This window comes from Adiantum capillus-veneris, chromosome 20 (assembly GCF_014529385.1).
Source record: "Adiantum capillus-veneris isolate H3 chromosome 20, ASM1452938v2, whole genome shotgun sequence".
In the NCBI taxonomy this organism is placed as follows: Eukaryota; Viridiplantae; Streptophyta; class Polypodiopsida; order Polypodiales; family Pteridaceae; genus Adiantum; species Adiantum capillus-veneris.
Genome location: NC_140950.1, coordinates 112,412,489 through 112,437,222, shown reverse-complemented (window position 1 = coordinate 112,437,222; position 24,734 = coordinate 112,412,489). Strand labels below are relative to the sequence as shown.

The 24,734-nt window shown below is 41.0% G+C and overlaps 1 protein-coding gene across 1 annotated transcript; it reads right to left on the bottom strand.

Annotated features, from left to right (window-relative positions):
• Positions 1-13,360: 13,360 nt before the first annotated feature.
• Positions 13,361-16,610, bottom strand: LOC147433101 (tropinone reductase homolog At2g29290-like). Its single transcript, XM_086491711.1, has 5 exons — positions 16,504-16,610; positions 16,201-16,408; positions 14,109-14,331; positions 13,921-14,027; positions 13,361-13,826 (listed from the first exon to the last, which is right to left on the bottom strand). Exons 1-5 carry the CDS (start codon positions 16,587-16,589, stop codon positions 13,620-13,622), a joined length of 831 nt encoding a protein of 276 aa, XP_086347837.1. The 5' UTR covers positions 16,590-16,610; the 3' UTR covers positions 13,361-13,619.
• Between the last annotated feature and the right edge of the window lie 8,124 nt (positions 16,611-24,734).

Below are 24,734 nucleotides of genomic sequence, written 5' to 3'. Positions count from 1 at the left end.
CATTATTGTCTCAAAAATTGCACAATTGCCATTTTTTTGCTATTAAGTTTGTCCAACGATTAAAAAATGGTGATTTTGTTGTCCCTGGCCATTGAGGCAGTTTGTGATGGCCATGAAACTTTTCAAGGATGGAAATTAGGGTGCTTTCTCTACCCATGTAAATTCTCATGGCCAACCGTCGGTCATCTCATCAGTCAAGCTCCACACAATTGCTAATATTTTTCCATTGGGCTCATCAAGGCCTGACGACAAAAAATTGGTGATTGTGTTGTTTGTGACCATCGAGAAGGCTTGTGATGGCCATGAAACTCAAAGATTGAAATTATGGGGCTTTCCCTATTCTTGTAAAGTTTCATGGTCATCCATTGCCGTCTTGCCGATCAGGCCCAGCACAATCGCCATTTCTTTGCCAAGGGCCGAGAGATTAAAACAATTAATGATTGTGCCATCCCTGACCGTCGAGACGGCTTGTGATGGCCACAAATCTTTGCAAGGGTAGGAAGAAGGTTGATTTGCCCATCCCTCCAAAGTTTCATAGACCGTCTCGTCGGTCAGGCCCTGCATAATTGCCATTTATTTACCATTGGGCTCGCCAAGGGCCCAACGGCAAAAACATGGTGATTGCGCCACTAATGACCATAGAGATGGCTTGCAATGGCCATGAAACTTTGCACGGATAGGAAGTAGGATGCTTTCCCACTTCTATAGAAAAAAAATGGCAATTGTCCCACTAATGACCGTCGAGATGGCTTGCAATGGCCATGAAAATTTTCAAGGGTGGGGGGTTGGATGCTTTGCCTACCCGTGCAAAGTTTCATGGCCATCTAATTTGGTCTCATTGGTCAGGCCCTACACAATCTCCAATATTTTGCCATTGGGCTCGCCAACGGCCTAACACCAAAAAAATGGCGGTTTAGGGTACTAAGGGCCATCAAGACAGCTTCCAATGGCCACAAAACTTTATTGAGACAAGAAGTGGCATGATTCCTCTACTCTTGCAAAGTTTCATGGCCATCCGTTGTCGTCTCCTCTTGGTAAGGCCCTGCACAATCACCAATTTTTTGTCATAGGGCTCGCCAAGGACCCGACGACAAAAAATTGGTGATTGTGCTATCCTTGATCATTGAAACGGCTTAAGATGGACATGGAACTTTACAAGGATATGTATTCATGTGCTTTCCCTATCCTTGCAAAGTTTCATGGACATCCATCGTCGTCTGGTTGGTCAGGCCCTGCACAATCGCCATTTTTTTGTCATTAGGCTTGCCAAGGGCCCAACGATTAAAAAATTGGCGATTATTCCATCCCTAATCATTGAGACTTCTTGTGATGTCCACAAAAATATGCAAGGGTGGGTAGTAGGTGCTTCCCCACCCTTGCAAAGTTTCATGGCCATCCATTGTCGTCTCATCGATCAGACCCTACGACAAAAGGATGGTGATTGTGCTATTGATGACCATTTAGACGGCTTGCAATGGCCATGAAACTTTGTAGAGATGGGAAATAGGATTTTTTCCTTGCCCTTGCAAAGTTTCATGGCCATCTATTGCCATCTCGTCAATCAGGTGTTGCTTAGTCACCAATTATTTTCCATTGAGATCGTTAAGGGCCCAACGGCAAGAAAAGGGAAATTGTGCCACTAATTACCATCAAGACGGCTTATGTTGGCCATGAAACTTCACAAGAGTGGGGAGTTGGGTGCTTCCCCCACCCCTGCAAAGATTCATGGCCTTCCGTTGTCGTCTCATCAGTCAAGCCCTCCACAATCGCCATTTTTTTGCCATTGGACACGCGAAGGACCCAAGGCAAAATATTGGCAATTGTGTCATCCGTGAACATCATACTGGCTTGTGATGGCCACAAAACTTTGCAAGGGTGGAGATTATGGTGCTTCCTTTGCCCCTACAAAGTTTCATGGCTATGGTGCTTCCTTTGCCTTGCATAATCGCTATTTTTTTCCATTGAGCTCACCAAAGGCCCAACGACAAAAAAAAAAGGCAATTTGCCACTAATGACCGTCAAGACGTCTGCAATGGCCATGAAATTTTGCGAGGGTGGAGAGTTGGATGCTTCACCCATACCTACAAAGTTTCATGGCTATTCGTTGTTGTCTCATCGGTCATCTCCACAATTGTACATCATCTAAAATTGTATGTGAACAATCCCAGAATCCTTGATTGTAAGGTGGATAATGGATTATTGTGGCACATCCATATGTAGTCTTGCTCTAGAATGCTGCTTGCATTCCTGAGCTTTTCATCAATTTTCTTTCACGAGAAAAATTGCCTTTGTTGTCATGCCACTTTGCGAGCACAAGAAGAAAAAAAAAGTTTTGTTTATATCTATGAACTTTGAGCAATCTATGATCTATGTTAAAACTGATTATGGCATCAAATTTGTAGGAATGGGTGTAAAGAGGGTGAAAAAGATGAAGTCAAAGATCAAAGGGGGTGCAGATAGTTTGTGGCTAACCATATTGTTGATTGTGAAAGGATATTATCGAAGCTTGAAGAGGTCAACCTTACACTCTCAGGCCAGAAGTCTATGTTCGAGGTTAAAGTTTTGATTGTGGGACAATTATGTGGACCATCTTGTAGAATACCAAGCGCTGTTAAAGTGGATGCTATTCAAAGGATGAAGGAGACATGCAATTCAATTACAAAAGTGCAAAGATTTCTAGGTGCATGTGTTTTCTACATGATATGGTTACCCCATTTTTCACATGTTGCAAAGTTTTTATACCAGTTGATCAGGAAGGGACAAAAATTTGTTTGGAAATAAGAACACTCGAACGCCGTTCGTAAACTGAAGAAGAGGCTCCTACATTAAGGAAAGCAAACTACAAAAGAGGAAAGCCAATTATTGTGACAGTTGGCACAAGTCCTACAGGTATTGGGTGGGCTATTGGACATGATGACGAGCAGGGAAAAAGGTATTCTATCAGATTTGGTGCTAAAGTATTAAGTGCTCAACAGAGAGCATATTCGTCGGTAAAAAGGGAACTCTATGGTGTAGCAATTTTCCTAAGGCGTGACAAGGAGTACTCTATTGGTGCTTCTGTAATAGTAGAGACAAATTTCTTACCGTAACTTGGGATGATCACAAGTTGTTATACACCAGACATAGCCAGGCTACGATAGATAGCATATATTAAGTCATTAAATCTCGAGTTTCTTCATATTGCAAGGAAGGATAATCTGCTGACATGTTGTCCAGTGCTAGGTTTAAAGACAAAGAGACTATGATTTTTGAAGCTGAAGATGTTCGATTGAGGTTCTTTACCTCTTCAACATTGCATGTAGAATGTACAAATACGGTCTTTGCATTACAATCTTTTGCTGAGGAAAAATATGAAGGTGTATGATTGCTGATTGGGAAATATTTGAGTACATTGAAGAAGCACGAGGATTGGACCAAACAAGATTTTAAGCATATCCAAAAGAAGGCTTATGGATATTTCTTACAAGATGCGTTTCTATTGAATCATCCAAAGAAGCCGAGACGAACTCCTCAGCGTGTTGTTTGTGATAAGGTCATACAACTTCAAGTACTTAAAGAATTTAATGAGTCGCTATGGGCAGGACACAGGGGAGTTTGGGCCACTTTTGCTAAAATCAAAAAACAATATTGATGGAAGGGTATGTATAAAGATGTGGATCACTTTGTTGAAACTTGTATTGTATGTCAAATGTACTCAAATGTAAAGCATCCAGATGGATTGCGTGCTTGCCAGGGAAGATTTGACAAACAAGGTTCAAGAGAGGGATTTGTGAACCAAAGCTACAAATATTGTATGCAAGTTTTTGCTAGAAGATGTAATATGTAGATATGGCTGTTTTGGAAGAATTATTGCAGATAGACGAGAGCTGGATGTTGACAAAGCCCGAGACTTTTTAGCTCATATGGGTGTCAAGTTAACACTCACTACTGCATACAATCACAAAGGGAATGGGAAAAGTGAAAGAGGGCATCCTCCCATTGTCAAGGCATTGGCTAAATCATGTAAAGGTTGTATTGGTGAATAGCCTCGGTTACTTCCTTATGCTTTATGGGCGGACCGTACTACACACATCACAGTTACAGTTTTCGTGCCATCATCAGAACTTATGTATGGACATAAGCCTATTATGCCTCTTGAAGAGGCAATGACTACATGGAGTATATTGCCTTGGGATCTAGAAATGAGCAGAGAAGATTTGCTTGCTTCAAGGATTCAATAGCTAGAGAAGAGAAGCGAAGATATAGAAACTGCAAAGGAGAAATTGAGGAGTATAAAGGATTTTGAGAGACATCATAGGCTAAGGCCATGTGCTATTCAAGAAGGGTATTGGGTTCTTGTTTATGATAACAATTTGGACAACCAGTATACAGCTATGCAAAAGAGGATTAAACGGTGGTTTGGCCCGTATGTGGTTAAAAATACTTTTCCTATGCTATTTACAAGTTATATAAGATGGATGGTATGGAGTTGAAACTCCCAATTGCAGGTAAGTGTGTCAAGCTATATAAAAGGAGAAATGAAGAACTTCAAATTGAAGATAAATACTTCAATGTGGATGGAGATAAGGATTTAGATGATGAAGATGTGACTTTTGAAGATGATGTTGCGTTGGACAACCTCTAGAGATTGGCACATACCGGAGGATGTGATGGTTTAGAGGGGGTGGATGTTGTGCCACTTTGCGGGCACAAGAAGAAAAACAAAGTTTTGTTTGTATCTGTGAACTTTCAATAATCTATGATATATGTTAGAACTGCTTATGGCATTAAATTAGTAGAAATGTATGCATTATGTGGTTTTTTGTAGACCAAAAGTGCTTCAAAGTGAACCAATTGGGATGACAGACAATAAGTTGGTTTTCAAGTGAATTTTTTTTAAAGCTTTTGAAGGCTTATGGAGGAAGGTACAACAAGCAGCTGCCACGTGGACCATTAAAGTTCCACATGCGCATGGGCTATATCTCTTGGAACGCACTCACTCCATGGGAATCACAAAGGGAGTGTTTTCCCTTGGGCTCTGTGATATGTCAGCTATGGTGTCCCATCCATGGGCATTGGCACATGCCTTGCGATGCGCAACACTATTTGCTAGCGAAGGTGGTCACCGTTGGCAATTTGTTGGTCACAGTTGTTGGTGGTGCTGTCTGGAAGCATTGTTCGTGTGCTGATGTGGCTAGTGCCCCTTGGAGCTTGTTCACACACTTGTAAGGGCCCCAAATTTTTGAAGAGGCAAAGGTAACCCCCCCCCCCCCCCCCACACACACACACACACACACACACGAGAGCTAGCGCTAGTGGTGAGGGTGGGGTCATGTGTTGGCAGTGCTGAGTCACACACACAGAGAGAGAGAGAGAGAGAGAGAGAGAGAGAGAGATCAAACCCGGCCAAGGGGCACCTCACATGTGCAGTGAAGGAGGAAGATAAAGATGGAAAGCTAGCCGATGTGGCATTGCAATATGCAATTATACTCAAAACAATGGGTGAGTTAAGTGGGTGTATAGCATGGAAAATACCAAAAAGGGCTTCAGCTGGTTGCACAAGCCAATAAAAACCAATTTTTGTTTTTTTAGGCTTTTATCATTCCTATATCTCGTGCCCAAATAAGGGCTTTTTGGCGATTTGGAAGGTCTTTTTAGCTCCCTTTTTTTTGGGGAATTAGGAGGGGTTTTTGGGAAAAAACGACTGCAGAGAGAGAGAAAGGTTGTTCTTGAGAGCAGTTGGGGAGTACCAAGGAAGGTCGGAAAGAGCATCAGGAGCACAAAATATCTGAAGGGCGGTGCATCTTGGGGAAGTTTTTTGATCCGAGGGTTGAAACTCGATGGACATACTGAAGAGGGGGTATGCAATGGGATTGTAAAAGAGTAATCAGAATTCTTAAGTTGTAGCCCCTGTCAGTTGACATCATCTCCCGAGTCTTGAAGGTATATTTCTTATCATTGTATCAATTAATAATCTTCTTATTTGCAGTCTTCTCTCTTAAACTCTCTCTAATCACTAGTATTACGTGTATTAAACCTATAATTAAGTATATATGCTCTCATTTATCCTAGTTTGAATGTCTGCTAAACTCCTATCTACAACTAGAGGCCCGATGCTTTCTTTGTAAACCTTGGAGAACCGTGCACTCCGACAACGCGTTTTGAACATTGTGGATGGGGTCCTTGTGATGTCTATCATGCTTTTGAGACCTTTGTAACAATGAACCCATGCTTGGTTAGGGAAATGAGTGCTAGAATAGTTAGTGATTGAATCAAAGAGGCATAAAGACTTCAAAACTCGCTCACTCTCAAATAAAGTGAACTCAAAGTAAAGGGTTATATGACATAATTAAACAAAAGAACAATTTTTTTCTTAAAGTCTAAATGTTTTATTTATCATCCAATAATAATTTAAATAAATAGAATTTTAATATTTAAGGGTGAAAGCTTTTTCATGTCCCGGACAATGCTAACTAGCACAATTTTGACATATGCTAACTAGTACAATAACTTGAGCTACATCTCCAAGATCTATGACATATGATATATCAATAGAAAGCACCCGAAACAAGGAATCCAAATGTACAACCTCCGACAAATTTTGATATTATTTGTAAAAAATTCACCGGACGCCCAACTTTTTGAAGATGTGCTAACTTGAAACTGCTAACTAGCACAAAAAGCGCGACAGGTTAACATGCTTTCACCCTTAATTATAAGTATATAAAATATATAATTAAATAAAAAAGAAGAGTTAATTTACTTTGAGTGGCACTTAAATAATTATGTCAAATTAACTTTATTTTTTATTTATTTGAAATACTTTTCTAAAGTTAAAAATAAATAATGTGGCTATTGAAATGGCCATGCATGGACAATATGGTCGTATATGTGGCGAGGTGGTGTGCATGAATCATGACATGGGTTGCATAGGTGAAAAAATGACATGGCGGATGGGATCCCCTCATCTGCCATGTCATATGATGACATGTCAAAATGGTGATGTGACATGCTTAGGTGGCATGTGAGGTGAGGAGTCACGTGGCAAGCCACGCAAGCACCACGGAAAAGTGACACGTGAGGTGGTGGATGATATGGCATCTAAAGTGAGGTGGTAGTTAGGGTGACATGGAAAACCAAGTGTTGATGTCAAATTGTTGACTATGGTGATATGGAAGGTGAGATGGGGTGATGACATGGACTTTTGGTGATGTGGAGGCCTCCTTGTCTGAGGTCGACTAGCCAACTAGGATTGGGAGAGAAACCACGGTTTATGGAAAAGTGTCAAAATTCCTAGGCTTGGCACTTTACCAAATCTAAGGAGACACACCTCAATGTGAATGGTGCAAGTGAAAAAAATTAAAACTGTGGAAAAGTGTCTTTCCCTAACTCAAATTGAGTCAATTTTTTGTCCCACGAGAACCTTACAGTAATAGTCATAAGATACATAAAAATCAAAATGAGTGGCAATGTACAATATTTATTAGAATTTTTCTAAAAGCTCTCTCAAGATCCTCTTAGCAGTCTTTGTTACTTTCTGAGCTAGATCTTTAAAAAATTTTGAATTGTAAAGATTTCACTTTTTTGCATGATCACATTCTTCAGGTCATGATCTATCAAATGACTATTGGATCTTGCAAAATAATCTCTACATCATTAGATATCTGGTGTAAAATATCATGATTTTTGTAAACAAAAGTTCTAACAAAGAAAAATGAATAATAATCACATAGAGAACCAAAAATTATCCAAAAATCAAGTTATATGTACAAAAGGTTAAGTTAAGAAAAGAAGTCCATATAAAGATATAGGTATTGTTCATCAAGGTCATAGTGTTGTGATAGGGTATGACATGTTGAACCAGCATAGTCCTTGCACACTTAAATTTTCAAAAAAAAATTGAAAATCGATGATCGGAACTTTCCATAGTGCTCAGCACTGTGTGTTTTGTGTGGCCACCATATCTTGTCTCTTCAAAGTAAGTGCAAAGCAAGTCAAATGTACATAGTAGTATCAAAAAACAGACTGTTTTTTGGCAATCCTATGGGGGGGAACTGTTGAAAGTGGGCACACATTATCATGCATACACCCCACTTTTCTTGCTTCTACACACTGTTTGAAGTGTTTTCAAAGCTTTGATACCACTGTTGGCTTCCTAAAATGTTTCCTAAACTTTCAATACAGCTTCAATTGATTAAATCAAAATAAATTTAGCAAAATAATTGATTGAATAAATATCACACATAAAGAGATCAACATAAACAAGAATCAAAACATAAGACATCATACTGGGTACCAACCATCTCCCTCAATCAAGATGATTGAGTATTGACCTTCCGCCTCTTTATTCATCTCATGGAGCATAAATTAAAATAGTATAAATATATGAAAGATAAGAGAGCAAGAGCTACGCAATCGAGAGAGTGTATGCCATGATTAAGAGAGGAAATTAGCATAAAAGAGGACAAAAGTGTATCTTCTATAGCTTTCCTTTGATGAAGATTATGATGGCTCTACTTGCTTTGAAAGGGGGATAAAACACTAGGTTGCCTAGTCAGGATGCTCTCGGAGCACTCGTCTTCCTCGTGAAGAGACAAGAAGCTGATTCTTGTTGAAAAAGTGTGGTACATACAAAGACGTAATTTCGAGATTCTCTTTCTGTACATGCACCCAAAAATAGAAGTGGTTTCTTTTCACTTAAACTCTAAGAATAGTAGGTAAAGGAGAGTTATATTTACATTGCTTCTTTTGCTTCTTTTGAATGGTTTTTGAGGATAAAACATAAGCAAAATTGATAAATGTTTAAAAGTAGTAATAGTGATAACAGTATATTGGTGCTTTATCCCATGAATTGCCAAAAACACATTTGATTCTTTAGGCATATACTCCTCTTGTCAATAAAAACGGAGAGTGCCTTTAGCAAAAGAGCAGATAATGCATGCATTATGAATAGATGGGTTCAATTGACATTATGCACTAAAAGCCAATTTTGCGCTCTGTAGAAACCAAAAAAATCTACATTGAAAGAAGCATCTAAAATGGTTGTGTTTACCTCTTTCTTATAAGACTTAAGCTTATCACATTGCTTGATAAGATGGTCATCTACCTTAAGGCAATGAAATTTCATATTCTTTTGTATGTATCGCCACACTTCTCAGACCTATTACTATTTGAAGAAGTAGCAACATGGACATGGGCCAGCTCTTTACAAAATCATTAGGGGTGCCAACAATGGTGTGCACCCACAAATGACTATTCATTAGCACATTGATTAGCCTTTTTTTAACATGGATATTATGGAGGATATGCCAATGAAGCATTCATGGATTACTATTTGTGAATTGCAGTAGCAAAATCGAGAGAGAGAGAGAGAGAGAGAGAGAGAGAGAGAGAGAGTTGAAGATAGAAAATATATTTGAGTTGTCACACATGCAAGCACTTTAAGTGACTTATTGTAATCTTTACACATTATTGTTGATTAGACTTTCACATAGGTTTCCATAGGGGATAAATCACATGGCCATGTCCACTTATATAGAGGGTGTTCACATGCACACAAACATAGATGCAACAAAGCTCTCACCCAACAAACCTCCCCTTGTGGGTTTTGTTTCACTCATGCAATCTTCCGAGGACCCCTCAAAACATATTGAGGGTATGTTCATGTAAGCTTTTAGCTTACACACACCTCGAGACACTCATAGTGAGAACAAACCCTTAAACCAAGCATGCACCATTTGTATGCATAGTCATACTTTTTCCATCAAACCCTATACCTTCACACATGCTACTCATTTCAAGAAAGACATGTTACACACTACATTGCTAAGTAGCATGGCGGCACTATTATAGAGCTAGCATTATACCTATGCTAGATGTCATGATGACACTGCTAACTAGCATGGTGGCACTGATATTTAGCATCGTACCTATGCTAGATATCATGATCACGCTGCTAGGTATGATACTATAATTGTTATCTACCATACATGCTAGTGTTAGCTGGCGCGGCCTGGGTATGTAGCATAGAGGTTGTAGTATGTAGCATAGTGGTATGTAGCATATAGACAAAAAACATGAAACTAGCATTTAAAGCTTGTACCATCTCCCCATAAGTGCTTTTGCAAGAGTTCAACATGCATAGGTAGGTCTCTATTTCTTAAAAATCCATAGACGCGATTACCATTGCGGTTTATATGCATTGCTAAATTTGAGATTATAAGCACAATTATGTGCACCACTAGTCTCGCTCTTATTTGTGCGGTTGTATACGCTGTTAATTTTCGCACATATAGCCATGCATAAAGCTACGATCAAAAAAATAAAAATGTAAAAGGAAAAACGATTATAGTCATGGCTAAATACATGGCTAGGGGAATTCATTTTTTTGTGACCGTAGTTGCACAGATGGCAATAGGCATGTGGCCGCAATGATAGCCACGCAAAGCTTTTCGATAATTTTTTTTCCCCTTTTGCTTGCACACCACTAAAGGTTGACCGTGCAGTCGCATTACCAGTCATGTGTTTCTCTTTGTGTGGTGGAGTCTTGCTTTTAGCTAGGAGGGAGAATATCATTAATGCTAGTAAGCAAACGTTTGATGAAGTACTCACAAAACTCAATGCCATTCTTTTGAAAGCATTCGACAAATTTTCTCTTGTTCTCACTCTTTTGAGCGAGGTCGATGATGAACTCTACTAAGGCTATGGTCATGCGAGTCTTAATTATCAAATTATTTGAACGGATAACTATGTTTGCCCTTTGTAACTATGCCTATTTTGGCATGGTTGTGAAGTTCTTTGAATGAATAATGAAGCGTTGTGTGATTATTGAAGAGGCTTAGTTATTCATATAATGCTCTATGTGGGCATAGTTGGCATAGTTAAATATATATGATGACTGATAAGCCTCGCGTGACCATAGCCTAACACTTTGTGTGTGAGAATAACCGATGCTTGCTTCGACCTCTCTGGAGACCTTTAGCTCTTGCCGTCCAATTTTCCTCTACGGATGTTATTGCAAGCCATGAATCTAGCCAATGGGATCTTTTTCTTGCTTTTAATCAACACTTCAAGTGAAAATATGGAAACAATGAGTGATAGTGATTTGGCGGATCCGAAAATCGCCCATAAACATAGGGAATAAAACTATCACTCTATTTATTTCTTAGACTTGTTTGCTCATTTGTTAACCATTGCATTCCAATGATATGGCTTTTAAAGTATGAGTCTACGAGAGGCTCTAAACCCAGTTCCTTTCATGCATATGTGATTGAAAAAAGTTGTCTACCACATGTGCAAAACTCATCTTTTGTGGATAAGAAGGTGGACATCATCACCACCACATTTGTAAGGTAGGTTGCACACGCACGGAAGGCAGAGTTGATGAATAGGACATCAATTGCTTCGTCTTTTCTACATCAATGCTCACAAACAGCTGCAGTTCGAGGAGAGAGGGGTTGTCATCTAGCGGGATTGAGAAGAGAGAGAATGGCTTCATTGAGCCAATTTTGGCGGAGTTAGAAAGCGCAAGCTTCGTTCAAGCTTGTTGTTGAGCTCAGTTGGCAAAGTTAAACCCTGTCGCGCGAATGCAAGCTTCGTTCAAGCTTGCTGTTGAGCTCAGCCGGCAAAGTTAAACCCTGTCGTGTGAATGCGCTCTATGCAATGTCTCTCCATTATTGTTTCTTGTAGGGGATAATAATGTATCACAAATGATTGGGAGCACTTGGTATCCAACCGGAATGTGAAGATCAAGTAAAGTTTCATGCATACCTGCAAGGAACAAGGAACAAGTTGCTACAGATGACAAATTGGTTGCTTGCAAGCCTTTGAAACTGCATCGTGTGGCATGATAAAGAGCTTGTTTCTGGTTTTGTGTAGAGCAAGCCTTGCAAAGAATCCCGCAAATGAAAAGGTGCTCTCTTTCATTGATAGTACTTGTACATTGAGGACACAATGCCCTCATTAATATTTTCTACAAATTAGCACCGTTGAAATACGATTTCATGTATGCATGCAAAGATGGAGATTATGAAAGTGAAGCTGAGGAGCACGCAACACAAGAAGTAGTATTATTGAGTGTGCTAATACAAAGATAGGCTTGCCTTAAAGTGGTCACTGGTGAGCTTATATTCACCCCGAGAAGCGAGGGAAAAAGATGTCCTAGTGGTCTTCACAAAACTTTTGTCTTAAAAAATTTATAATAGTACAAAGATTTACCCTGCCCCCAACCAAACCCTTCATCTCCCTCCAGAGAGGCCTCAAAGCAATGGGTTGTCCCAATCGATGAGCAAGTACCAGGGACAAGAGGAGGTAGCAAAAGAGCAAGTAGATTGTATGGGCGTGTTTAAGGAGGTTCAAGAGATGTAACTTGCAGTGTTCGACAAAAATCGAATTGTTTTTCCAAACATACAAAATTCCTTTTCTTGATGTTGTCAAGAGGAATTTTTTAAAAATTAGGTCATTTTTTGGGTTTTTACACTATTTTTCTCTATTTTGGGGCCGAATTTCTCCCTTCCCCTTGCTCTCAATCGGCGTTTTTGAAATTGAAAACGGCACAATAGTAAGATGACACATTTTTCCCGATCAATGGATGGAAGACCATGAGAGCATCATTCAATCAAAAAAGCCTGATATGTGAGGATGCGGTAGGAGCAGGCTTAAATGGGCATCTAGCATCTCTCTCTCTCTCTCTCTCTCTCTCTCTCTCTCTTTGTGTGTGTGTGTGTGTGTGTGTGTGTGTGAGAGAGAGAGAGAGAGAGAGAGAGAGAGAGAGAGAGAGAATCTTGGTATATTCTCATCTTATAAATTTTTCACAATCGAGGAGACATCTAGCTACAACTTTTATCTTATCTTTGCAGAACCAACATACACATAACTATAGGTGATAACATGAGAAGAATGCAAGTAAGAGACTTTTTGTGGCTTTCTCTCCTTCTCTATCTCCTTAATTGTTTTCAATATGCAAACACATATTTAGCTTGTAAGAGCCGGGTCCCCCTATGGGTTTATATGATTAGTTAAAGTAGATGTCCCGCTCTCTCAATATTGATTTAGCAAGGTGAAGGGAACATCTTCCTGAATCCTAGTGATACAAGTAATATACTTCAATTTCTTTGTATTAGGAGAGATGGAACTTGACTAACCAATGATAATTCTTCCTTCTCTTCCTCCTTATTTTTAGATGGAGCACACATTCTTCATTTTCCTATTTTGGGCAACTAGTTACACAAAAAGCTTTGCTAGTGGAACTACTATTTTACAAATTGAGGCCTTAAACATACTAAATGATTTTCCACATAGCGAGACTCGGCTCTAAGACAGAGATAGCAAGATAGAATATTATCTATTCCTAGACCAATGCAATACTTAAAAGTCCTAGAATACATTGTTGTCAAAAGAAGCAATGATTATGATTTGAACTACTATATTTTTTCTGAAGATGAGCCAATATATAGTAGGTTGCCTTGCAATATGTTAAGTTGATCGACACATAACATGCATATTAAACAGTAAGTTTCCTGCCTTTGGAAAGTATAACCAGAGCATGATCAAATGGTGACTGTTCAGCTTGCTCAATTTTCTACTTGCAACTTTGCATTCTTGTTTGGGATATTCAAGCATTTCCCACACAAGGTAGTACTTCAGTTTGTCGCAATGTTTGGACAGGCTTCCAGCGATCGGTGGCAAGTCAGCCCTCCATCAATAGTAATGATAGAGCCAGTTGTGTAAGCAGAACAAGGCATGCAAAGAAAAGCCGCAGCAGCTGCAATCTCATGTCCCTCACCAAACCGTCTCAATGGTATACGCGTCTCAACCAAATTGCGTATCTCGTCAACCACCTGCACAGCCTGCATGAGCGCATTCAGTATAGAAAACACCAAAACAATGCAAAAGTGACAATTGTTAAAAATGAAAAAACAAGGTATTATGTCAGGAAAATACTCCAGTAACCATCTCGGTCAAGATGTATCCAGGAGCAATCGCATTCACACGTATGCCATCTTTGGCCCACTCGAATGCAAGGTTTCTTGTAAGCTGGTTCAACGCCCCTGAACAAGCAACAAAGCACATCTAATTATATATGGCTTTGCAATTCACATGCTATAAGAAAGAAATAAAAGTTCCCCCACCTTTGGTACACTGATACATGCAAACTTTCAAGCCAACAGCTTGACTGCCCGCGATCGAGGATATCAAAACAATATTTCCAGCCCCGGAAGCCTTGAAAAGGGGATGAGCAAGACGGCTCAAGTGAATAGCCGCCTCAAAATTAGTACGCATTGTCAGCAATATATCATCAAATGGCACATCCACAGTGTACATAGGCTGCCCAAGCCTCCCGACGTTGTTAACCTGTTGAAGGGGTACAAACCAAAAATAATAATCTTGTTGAGTTCATTAAATCCTTACCAACCCAGTTAGAGAATTGAATTGAAGGGAAGTCTCTCTCTCTCTCTCTCTCTCTCTCGTGTGGTAGATTGGTTATCTGAATTCCCTCTAGAGTATCAAGTCTTAAGTTCAAGACTCGTCGGATAGATCGTTAAGGTCTCTTGAGATTGTTCCTAGAATGTTAAGCTCTCTCTCTCTCAGGAGAGAACTATGCCCCTTGCAAGTTCAAGAGTCTATATTACTCTCTTTGAGTCATAGTTTTTTCCATACTCGTATCGTATACTTTCATACTCATATGATATTAGGCAAATGATATGATCAAACATCTTGCTCTGCATCATTTACATGCTGAATTGTAATATTGTGTAATTTTCACTGAGTGTTCAGCTTTTGATCCCATCTGAGCTTGCTTTTCCTCAAATGATCGATCCCAACCACTCCCTACATAAACTTCTCTCCCAACCACTTTCTGAATCCTCAATTGCCACCCTCCTCTCCACAATCTTCAAGCGTCGAAAGTCGCTAATTCCGCTCAACATAGAGCAAGTGATATGTTTCATTTGGTCCCATAGGTAATATATGACCTTTGAGAACATGTGTGCAATGTGGAAGATATTAAACGTTGGATTCTCGAGAAAAACCTGTTTGACGCCTTGGTGACACCCACCCGTGCTTCTTTATGGAGTTGAAGTATGGGGTGGTAGCATCTCTAAATCTACTTGGAAAAGGTTCAAAAGCATTCTCTCGATAACTTTCTCCATGTCAAAACACAAACACCATACATGCTCTTACTTCAGTCGGGATCACTGCCCATTGAGGTTATGGGTATGGGGGATTCGTGGAGTACATGATTAAGATGCGGAACCTCTCACGTCGACTTCCAAGGATTGCATGACAAGTAAGTAAAGAGGTCCAAAATTTGACGCACAAAATCAAAACCTTAAGTTCGGGATGGATGCAAGACATCAAGAAGTAGTTTGGGAGGTAGGATGTATTACACTTGCTTCATGATGTCTCAGTAGACTCCAAAGTGCATTGAGATTCTTTTACAACACCAATGTATCATGGCTTGGGAGGAATCCGGGGATACACGCTTCATACATTATACCACATGTATTGTCCCCACCTAAAAAACCATCTTCTTCTCCCAACGGGGGAACAAAACCCTCCTTTACAAGCTCAAACCCGATCCCTTAAGTGCGATCCACATTATTTCCTTAATCTGGCTGAACCCTCATTCACTATGATGTGAGGCAGGGCATCATGCGATGTGAGACAAGGTAGTGGGGCACTAGCGAGATGTCTCATCGACTATGCAATTTATGCCCCATAAAGTCCACGAGTTTTGAGCATTTCACCCTACTTGAGTGCTCAGTTGTTAATCACATTAGAGCCCCACATTTTCAACCATGAGCTCTCTCTACACACATTCCTCTCCCAACCATGATGTGGACTCTCTATTGCAGCGCTCATTTCCACAATTCTTGTGCATCGAGAGTCACTTATCAGCTCTGCACACCCCATGATATATGTTTCTTTTGGTCCCATAGACCATATTTGACCTTCCTAAATGATAATGAAATCTCTCTCTCTCTCTCTCTCTCTCTCTCTCTCTCTCTCAATCTCTAAATCACAAACCCCATTTCTTGTTTATGTAGTAGCAATAAGTCTTATTCATGTAGAGATGATAATCTAGGGATTAAACTCTTGAATGCCTGCATTCAACCGCAATAGCAGGTTCCCATATCTAATTACCAAGTGCTCTCTATGGTACCTTAAGAAAGACAAGAACGATTGAACCTTAGGAGGACACCAAGCTTGACAGACTCTTACCAGGATGTCAAGCTTGCCCTCAAAATGTTTGGAGACCTCATCCATGAGCTGCTCGCAAGATGAGTGCACGGACACATCGCATATGCAACCAGAGATGGGCAGGCCAGCATCCTTCCACTCCTGCAACCTCTGCTTCAGATCTTTTTCGGTCCTTGCACACACATACACAGATGCACCCAGCTGTGCAAGCTCTTCCGCAATGGCCCTTCTGCACCCAAAGACCGAGATCATCAGTGAGCGTGCGCGTGTCAGTGCATGGGTCCGTGTACTCCGTATGAATATGTGGCACAGGCGTCTGTTTACCCGATGCCCTTGGAGGCGCCTGTGACCAGAGCCGTTTTGCCCTGCAAGCTCCATCGTTGCAGGGCTCGCTCCTTCATTTTGCTCATGTCTTCTCGTCTCCCTCGCCAGCTTCGTGAATATAACCATTTCCAAAGCCTTAAAGCACTTTTTTAAGAGCAAGGCCGGGATCGACGACGGATGCTGCTGCGCGCAACTCTCGAGGAAGGGCGGGGCCTGCCGTGATTTGCAAAAAGCCTTGTCATCTCGCATGGGAGCTTCAAATGGGATGTACGGTTGAGGTGGTAAGATGCACATTTGTAAATTCGGGACATTTGGTAAATTTGGAGAGAAAAGTAAATTCGGATAGGTTTGTAAATTCGGGGCAGTCCGCACCCCATATCTTGAACCCGTGACTTCCCCATTGCGAGCCATGTGCACTAACCACTACGCCTGCATGCGTTTGTTGCAATATAGGGGATTCGAGTATGTCATATTGTAAATGTGGGCCGATTAGTAAATTTGGGGCAAATTTGTAAATTCAGGTAGACTAGTAAATTCGGAAAAATTGTCAAATCTGGCGGTCCACGATTGGCACCCCCCGCGTTTTTCTCCTCCGCCATTGATCCCATTTGAGCATGCCCGTGTGATATAGTGATGAGGCGACGCCTGCCAAAAAGTCAACGCGGTGATGCACTCCGCTCATACCCACTATTTGAACCTAGGACCTCATACACAACAACTCAATGGTCTAACCACGCACCCCATTCCACTTTCTCATAAAGTGGACTCAGACATCGGGAAAAGTAAACACGGACAAATCGGATAGCGTGCGAACGTCGCGAGAAACATGCTTCACTTTAGCGCCATGCTCCCACTGCTTGCACTTCATTTAATATCCCGTGTCAAATATTGTTGAGGGATGGCGAGGAGGATCCTAACCTAGGGTCATTTCCCAATATGGGATCGCTCCCTATTGTAGGCCATACCTCACCTCACGTGGTAGTCACACAAGTCATAGTTATGAGTAGCACTGAAAAATAACTATGCCCACCTCATGGCCACACACAAAAAGGTAGGCTCCATAGTACAAATGTGCTCATGCTAGTCTTCAAGTGCAGGTGGCTGCATGTGACCACGAAAATGGCATCGTAGCTTTGCCTAGTGCATAGTGGGCATAGTTATGCATTACGGATAACAATGCCTCGCGTGACCATACCCTTAGAAAATATATTTTGTGTGCGCTAGTAACATAACACACACGTTGGGAGTAATGGTTACCAAAAATTCACCGTGCCCAAAATTTGTTCGCTCTCACACATTTTTGATACCTTGTACTTCTTCTTCCACAAGGTTTGTCCTCTTTTATGATCTCAAAAACTTAAAACAAGGCAAGCCTTAGCTTTCTCTAGGAACACCATTGCTTGGAATCCTCCCTTTTGTTACTAGGTGTAGAACTCTTGTGCTCTCATTTCCCCTCTCAAGAGATCCAAATCATGAAGGAGAGACCATGAACCCACTGCCATAATATGACCGTCCTTAAACTGGCACTTTTCCCTAGTGGTTAAGTTGTTCAGAAGTTAAGTGGATGTGTGAGTGTGTAATGAACTAGATTCAATACCTGTCGTTGCTGGCATCTTTTTGCATTTGTAACTCGAAGAGACACTAGTCATGCTTAGTTGGTTCTCATGGAAATCTATTTTTTTAATTTAAATGTGAGGTCATGGACCCTCGCCACTGTAGAGAGTGCGGTGCATGCGGACTATGAGGGGAGGTTAGAGGTGATGGGTTAGTAATGGTCCTGCTACTTGGCATAAACCCAACAATCTCCCACTTGAAGGCCAACATGGCCCAAGTGGCCTATGTATGTACATCATGTACAACAGTGAAGCATTCAAGTGGCTTCACCCTATACCCATCATCTCAATGCAATGCGCAAACTGCTCTGAGGCTAGGCTCTTCGTCAGAGCAGCAAAATGAACATTTTACCTAGCTACCTTCACATGAACATTACTTGTAGAAGAGAGAGAGAATTAGAGAAATTGTTGATAGCAGTTGAGAACTGGATTTACTTGGAGCCGGTCCCTCCTCCAAATAGCTTTTGTATTATAGATTCTCCCTTGAAGAGAAACTTGGTACAATACATACTTTGTGTTCCTTGAGACCTTGTTGATACTGAGGGCCGTTTTTTAAATTTTGCTCCACCTCTCTCTTGGTATGCACTTGATGCATGAAAATCACCAAAAAAACATATGTATTTATTTTGTATATAGCTATGGTTTTGACACATTTGGATCTCGGAATAAGGAGAGGTAGGAACAAACCCTATGAAAAGAAAAAAAATCATTGCATGTTGATTCTACCCGACGGTCACTACAGGTGAAGAGTAAAAGTCAATAGTGAAAGGGAGGAGAATCTTATGCATTATTAAATTGTAGTCAACAAAATATTATCAAATTCAAGCATAATTCCCTTGTGGCCACAAAGTTTGCACATCAAGTCAAGAGGGGACCACCTGGAAGACTTTTGGAAAGGAAAAGACAGATACATATTTTTTGTGGGATTTTTCTCTATTTTTTCCATTACGAATTGAAAAAAGTTTTCAACAACAAAGTTGTAGGCGTTGAGCTGATCTTTCAACCCATATTTTTTTGCATAATTTTTGGAGTTACGGTTTGGGAGGTATGGCCGAAATGGTGGAGCCTATCTATCCAGATGGGAAGAAATCATGATTATCTAACTCCACCCACATAATTTCTTATAGTTTTCTCACCATTATTGCTCTATTTTCTCTTATTTTATCAAAATTCTCTCAAATATTATAAGGAAGCTCTTAGATTCAAGCTATAGAAGGTGGCATGGAGACAAAGCTCCATGATGAAGGCAATTAGGAGGAAATTGGTCAATAAACAGGGCACACAAAGCTCTCTCATTAGGGGAATGCCTCTAATTGAGATTACTCTGTAATAACTCCTCTTGCTCATAATCTCTCTTGGCCTATAAAAGGAGGCCTTCTCTTTTGTAAATGGGACACACTACACACACACACACACACACACACACACACACCTTCTCTTTTCTAAATGGGACACACTACACACACACACTATCCCATACACACATACACACCCTTGTGCTACATGCTAGTAGCATGAACCCTAATCACGTAATCACAACACCATCACCATCATCATGCACAAAATGAGCACCATATCCCCACACACTTGTAATGAAGGATTGAAGACACGATTTCAAGAAGAAGGATGATGGCTACACTCATGATATTCCTCGCCATCAACTCCCATCCCTCGATTATGCTTCCTGCAGTCTTGTTCCCTTCTCATATTCTTTCCCTATGTTGCCTATTGTATTCATCTTTTGCAAGCAATCAACACACTCCATCTTGGTGCCATACCTTGTGTCGTTTGGGATACACTTCATTGCAAATATGGTTTATGCTTGTTCTTTCCATTTTGCTTATGTTAAGGTGTGCGAATTTCCACCATACACACACTCTCTCTTCCTGTCATATTCCTATCATCTTGCTACTTGCATCTTAAGGTGTGCGGATTCGCCACCTCAGGTATGAGAAGTGAGCATACTTGCATGTCTCACTTACCTCATTATCTTCCTTGCTACATGCACGAGTAGTAAACCCATTCTCACTCACTCACCATTCCTCTCATCTTGTTTTTCGATCACCCCATCCCACACTTGGACGTGGGTCTTGAAATTGTTTTCCATGGCATGTTTGATTGTGTATATGTATGCGTCCTAGTCGCATATCTTGCTAGGTGGTGGCCCTATTGTGTACCTCCCATGATGAGGCCATTGTGCATAGTCTTGGTGTAGAGGTCACCGGAACTGTTTTGCACTTCTGCCTCTCATTTGGTGCCACCACTGAGGAGGGATTTGCAAAGACCTTCAGTTTACAAAGAGTAGCCATGCATGCCATCAATCATGGACGAGTGGCTACAAGATTTCTCAAACTGGACGACTGAAGAAGAGGAGACTGTAGAAGCACTAAAGGCCTTCATCAAAGTGCTACTACCAGGCTGTAGTCGTCGATATCCAAGAGGTAATCTCCCCATCTCACATTGCTCGTGCTAATCGCAAATCAAGAGCATCAAGAGGGAGTGCTACAAAATGTTATCACTGCTGTCAACCAAAGCATTATGTCAATGAGTGCCGACAGAGGAGGTGAAGAAAGAACGGTGAGTTTTTCTTTCGAGAATTGCATCAGCACTTTCACATTAGTCAGATTTTGTGTAGCACCAAGTGTTTTCTCTCCAACCGTCAGAGAAGAGTCATCAACTATATCAACCACAAAGTCCAAGCCACAAAGCCTAAAGCATTTGGTAGAAGCAAGTGGGTCTACCCTCTCTCTAGGCCTAGAGAGTTCAAGTCAAGTACGACCATCCAAGTGTCATCGCCGCATGCAAAATGGAAAGCCGATTGAGGTATTGAACCCAATATGGAGGATTATATGGACTTCAACAAAAGGTAGAGACCCCTGGTGAAGGTGTCACCTTGTCAACACTTAAAGTATGCAACTCTAGTGGTCAAAGCCTTGTCCTATCCCCAACATGGATAATAACAATAGGCCAAAAGTCTTTCCTTTCCGTTTCTTGCAACACATGCATGTAAACGTGTATATTGATAGGAAGATATTTTACCAGCAAAAGTTTTCCTATTTTGAGCAGAGATGCTTGATGAAATCCTTAGATCCCCACGTCAACATCATCTTGCCCCTTCTTGATTACTACCACTCTTTTGATGTAAGCATCTTTATTCTATTCTAGCCTTGCACTTTTCTTAGCTCCGGCTCAAGTTTTCCCCCCATGTATAAACCTTTATGAATCACTACGTCATTCCAAAAAAAAAAAAAAAAAGTTTGTGATTGTCTACTCATTGGTTTACTATCATGGCAAGTGTCTCTTTTCTCACATTCAATGGCAAGAAAGGAGAAGACGTCACCACCAATTTTCTGGATAACTTTGACATTGCTTGTGTGGTTTCCAACAAAGATGACGACGCCTCACGGATACGAATTTTTCCTCTATTGATGGAAGTAGAGGCCAAGTCTTGGTACAGTGCTTTGCCCAAAGCTACCAAGGATGCATGAGACCTACTACGTGCTGCATTTGTGAAGAGGTTTGGTGGAGGCACAACCTCAGAAAAGTTATGGCAGCTGCTGACATAGTTAAAGCAGGGAGGTATGGTAGAGTATGCCACTTATGAATCCAAGTTTGTGGATTTGTGGGAGCGATGGGTTGCCTCACTGGAGGAGGAGGAAGGAGCGCCTAATTTCCTGAATAAAGATTGTTTCATTGCTGGCATGTGGTCGCCGCTTAAAGAGAATGTGAAGGGGAGATTCCCTGCAACATATGAGTTGGCAGTGGAAGTAGCCCGCCCTAAAGACAAGAAGTTGTGCATGTAAGCAAGAGTCAACGAGTCATAGGAATCAAGCACAGTCCGATTAACCCCAGTGACTGCAACAGCCCCTCAGAGAACACAACCACAAGAGGCATCAGAAGTGCAGCAAGACCTATTGAGATGCATCACTACTCAGCTTGAGAATCTATCTGTGCATTTGGTGCAACAAGGGCATGCACACAATTGCAATCAAGAGCAAGGGACAACGAAGGCAAAACCAAGAATACCACTGCTATAATTGTGGGGAGGATGGCCATGGCATGTATTACTGCCCACATCCAAGGAGGCAAAATTTCAACAGACGAGACAGACAAAACCAGGTTTCACCACCAAGAGCAAATACTACAACCACCCATTCAACCACATCCATCACCACCACCACAACCTCTCATTCCACCCTTACCCCCACCACCAGTTGGCAATAAGGCAGTAAGTGTCATCAGTCTTGAAGGTAAGGGAAAGGAGAAAGTAGAGGAGGATATCAAGGGAGTGGCGAAAGGTAAGACCAAGTTTAAAGGAGTAGATGCCATGGGGGTAAAGTGCGCTAGGCATGGTGAATCCTTTCAAAAGGAAGAAAAGATGAAAACTAAAGGGGAATCTAGAAAAAAGCCGTCCAAGTCACGATGTAAAATTGACATTGTAGATTTATCTTTGGGTGAATGTTCTAAATCATATGATTTGGTTCAAGATGTTTCTGTGCAGGGCCCAAAAATCACCTGGCCCCAATTACTCCACCTAGAACCTAGGGTGAGGAGACAATGGACAAAGATGGTTAGCACGAGATGACCAAAGCCAAAGATAGTTGGGGCTGTCTCCAGGAGAAATCTAGATGACATACTACCAGTGATGGATGCTCACATCAAAGGGCAACACATCTCTAATATCTACATCGATGGTGGCGCACAAATATGCATCATGAGTGAAAAAATGATGCACTGTTTGGGTTTAGAGGTGAGTAGGCCGGTACCATGCCGAGCCAAAATGGCAAATAATGTAAAATTTCAATGTGTTGGTGTTAGTTAGGATAAAGGCGTTCAACACCGAGGTAGATGTGGACATCTTTGTCATGCCACACAAAGGGGAGGTCTATCCTATCATTGTTGGGAGGCCTTGGCTTATGGCTATGAGAGCTAAGCAAGACTAGGACAGCGGTATAATCCAGATGAAGGATGCCAAAGGAAAGCCAATACTTTACGACATGAAGACAAGTCGGCAACGCCACATGGATCTAGAAACCTCTTTGTATGAGTTTTCTAGGAGTGACTCTTCAACCACTTTAGAGGAGGAGACAATAGTAACTGAAGAAAGCGACAATAGAATTGAGGTGATGGGGGTCATTCTCAAGGACCCTAAGAAGATGGAGCAACCTGATGCCTCACCATCAAACCAAGGGGAGACACTAGATATACAACCTCTGGTAGAATCAAGTAAGCTACATTGAATGCTCTCTAGTGATTTGTGTGGGAAGGAGCGTGAAGATTATATTGTGATGCTAAGTAATTTTACCACATTGTTCATTGAGGAATATGATAAAATCATTGGCATCACAATAGTTCAACATCACATTAAGCTCAAGGAGGAAAGTAAACCTGTAGTGCAAAAGCTCAGGCGGCTAGGAGTAATTAAACAAGACATCTTGCTCAAAGAGGTAAGGAAACTCCTAGAAGCAGGTTTCATCTATCCTGTTGAAGACTCGGAGTGGGTTTCTCCAGTGGTACTCACACCAAAGAACAATGGTAAGTGGAGGGTTTGTTTTGTTTACAAGCCTCTTCATACAACCACAAAGAGGGACCATTTTCCTCTTCCTTTACAAGATGAAATTCTCAATGAGGTAGCAGGACATGAGCGCTACACAGTATGTGATGGCTACTTAGTCTACTTTCAAATTAGCATCGCTAAAGAAGATCAAAAGAAGACAAACTTTATCGCACCATGGAGATGTTTTGCTTACAAAGTTATGCCTTTTGATCTCACTAATGCTCCGGCCACTTTTCAACGCTACATGACATTTGTTTTTTAGCCATTCTTTGAAAAATCAATCCGTGTTTTTATTGATGACTTTTCTATCTATAGCTCTCATTCTCTTCATTTAGAGAAAGTTTATGAAGGTCCAGTTAGGCTGCAAGCTTTGGGTGGCCAACTCAATGTGGAGAAATGCCACATTGGTGAAAGCAAGGTTATTATTCTTGGCCATGTGATCTCTACCAAGGGCATTGAAGCTGACCCAAGCAAGTTCAAGCCTTGGTGGCTTTGACCTCTCCCACCACAACAAAGCAATTGGTCTCTTTTCTTCAAAAGGTGACGTATTTGAGTAGGTTCATTCACTTGCTCTCTCAAGTGGTTCTCCCTTTACAACAAGTTACCCAACAAGAGATCTTCAATTGGAGTGAAGAAAATGAACAACAGTTAAATGAGGTAAAACAAATTCTAGCCTCACTTCCCACCATTGCACCTCCAAAGTGGGACAAACCATTTTATCTAAACCCTAGTGTGGGCAATGACACACTTGGGGTTGTATTGATGCAAAAGGATCCTCAAACTTCTTTCATGCATCCTATCTACTTCTCTAGTCGCATGATGACTCCATCAGAAAAGGGATACACGGTAGTGGCGCACATGGTGCTTGCATTAATATTTGCTACCACCAAATTTTGCTCATATTTATTGTCTAGACCATTCATAATCTTAACAATGGAAGAAATATTTCCTTATGTAATGCAACACATGGATGTTTCTTCTAGGATTTCCAAATGGCTCACAAGGTTGCAAGGTTTTGACTAACAATGCAAGTGGAAAACTCTACAAGAGCCAGTCTAGGA

Excerpts from the sequence above, each read along its gene's own strand:
- LOC147433101 (XM_086491711.1), bottom strand. The coding sequence starts at position 16,589 with ATGAGCAAAATGAAGGAGCGAGCCCTGCAACGATGGAGCTTGCAGGGC. Across the intron at positions 14,028-14,108 it reads CATGTATCAGTGTACCAAAG|GGGCGTTGAACCAGCTTACA; the intron begins GTGGGGGAACTT and ends TTGCTTGTTCAG. Across the intron at positions 13,827-13,920 it reads TGACCGAGATGGTTACTGGA|GCTGTGCAGGTGGTTGACGA; the intron begins GTATTTTCCTGA and ends GCGCTCATGCAG.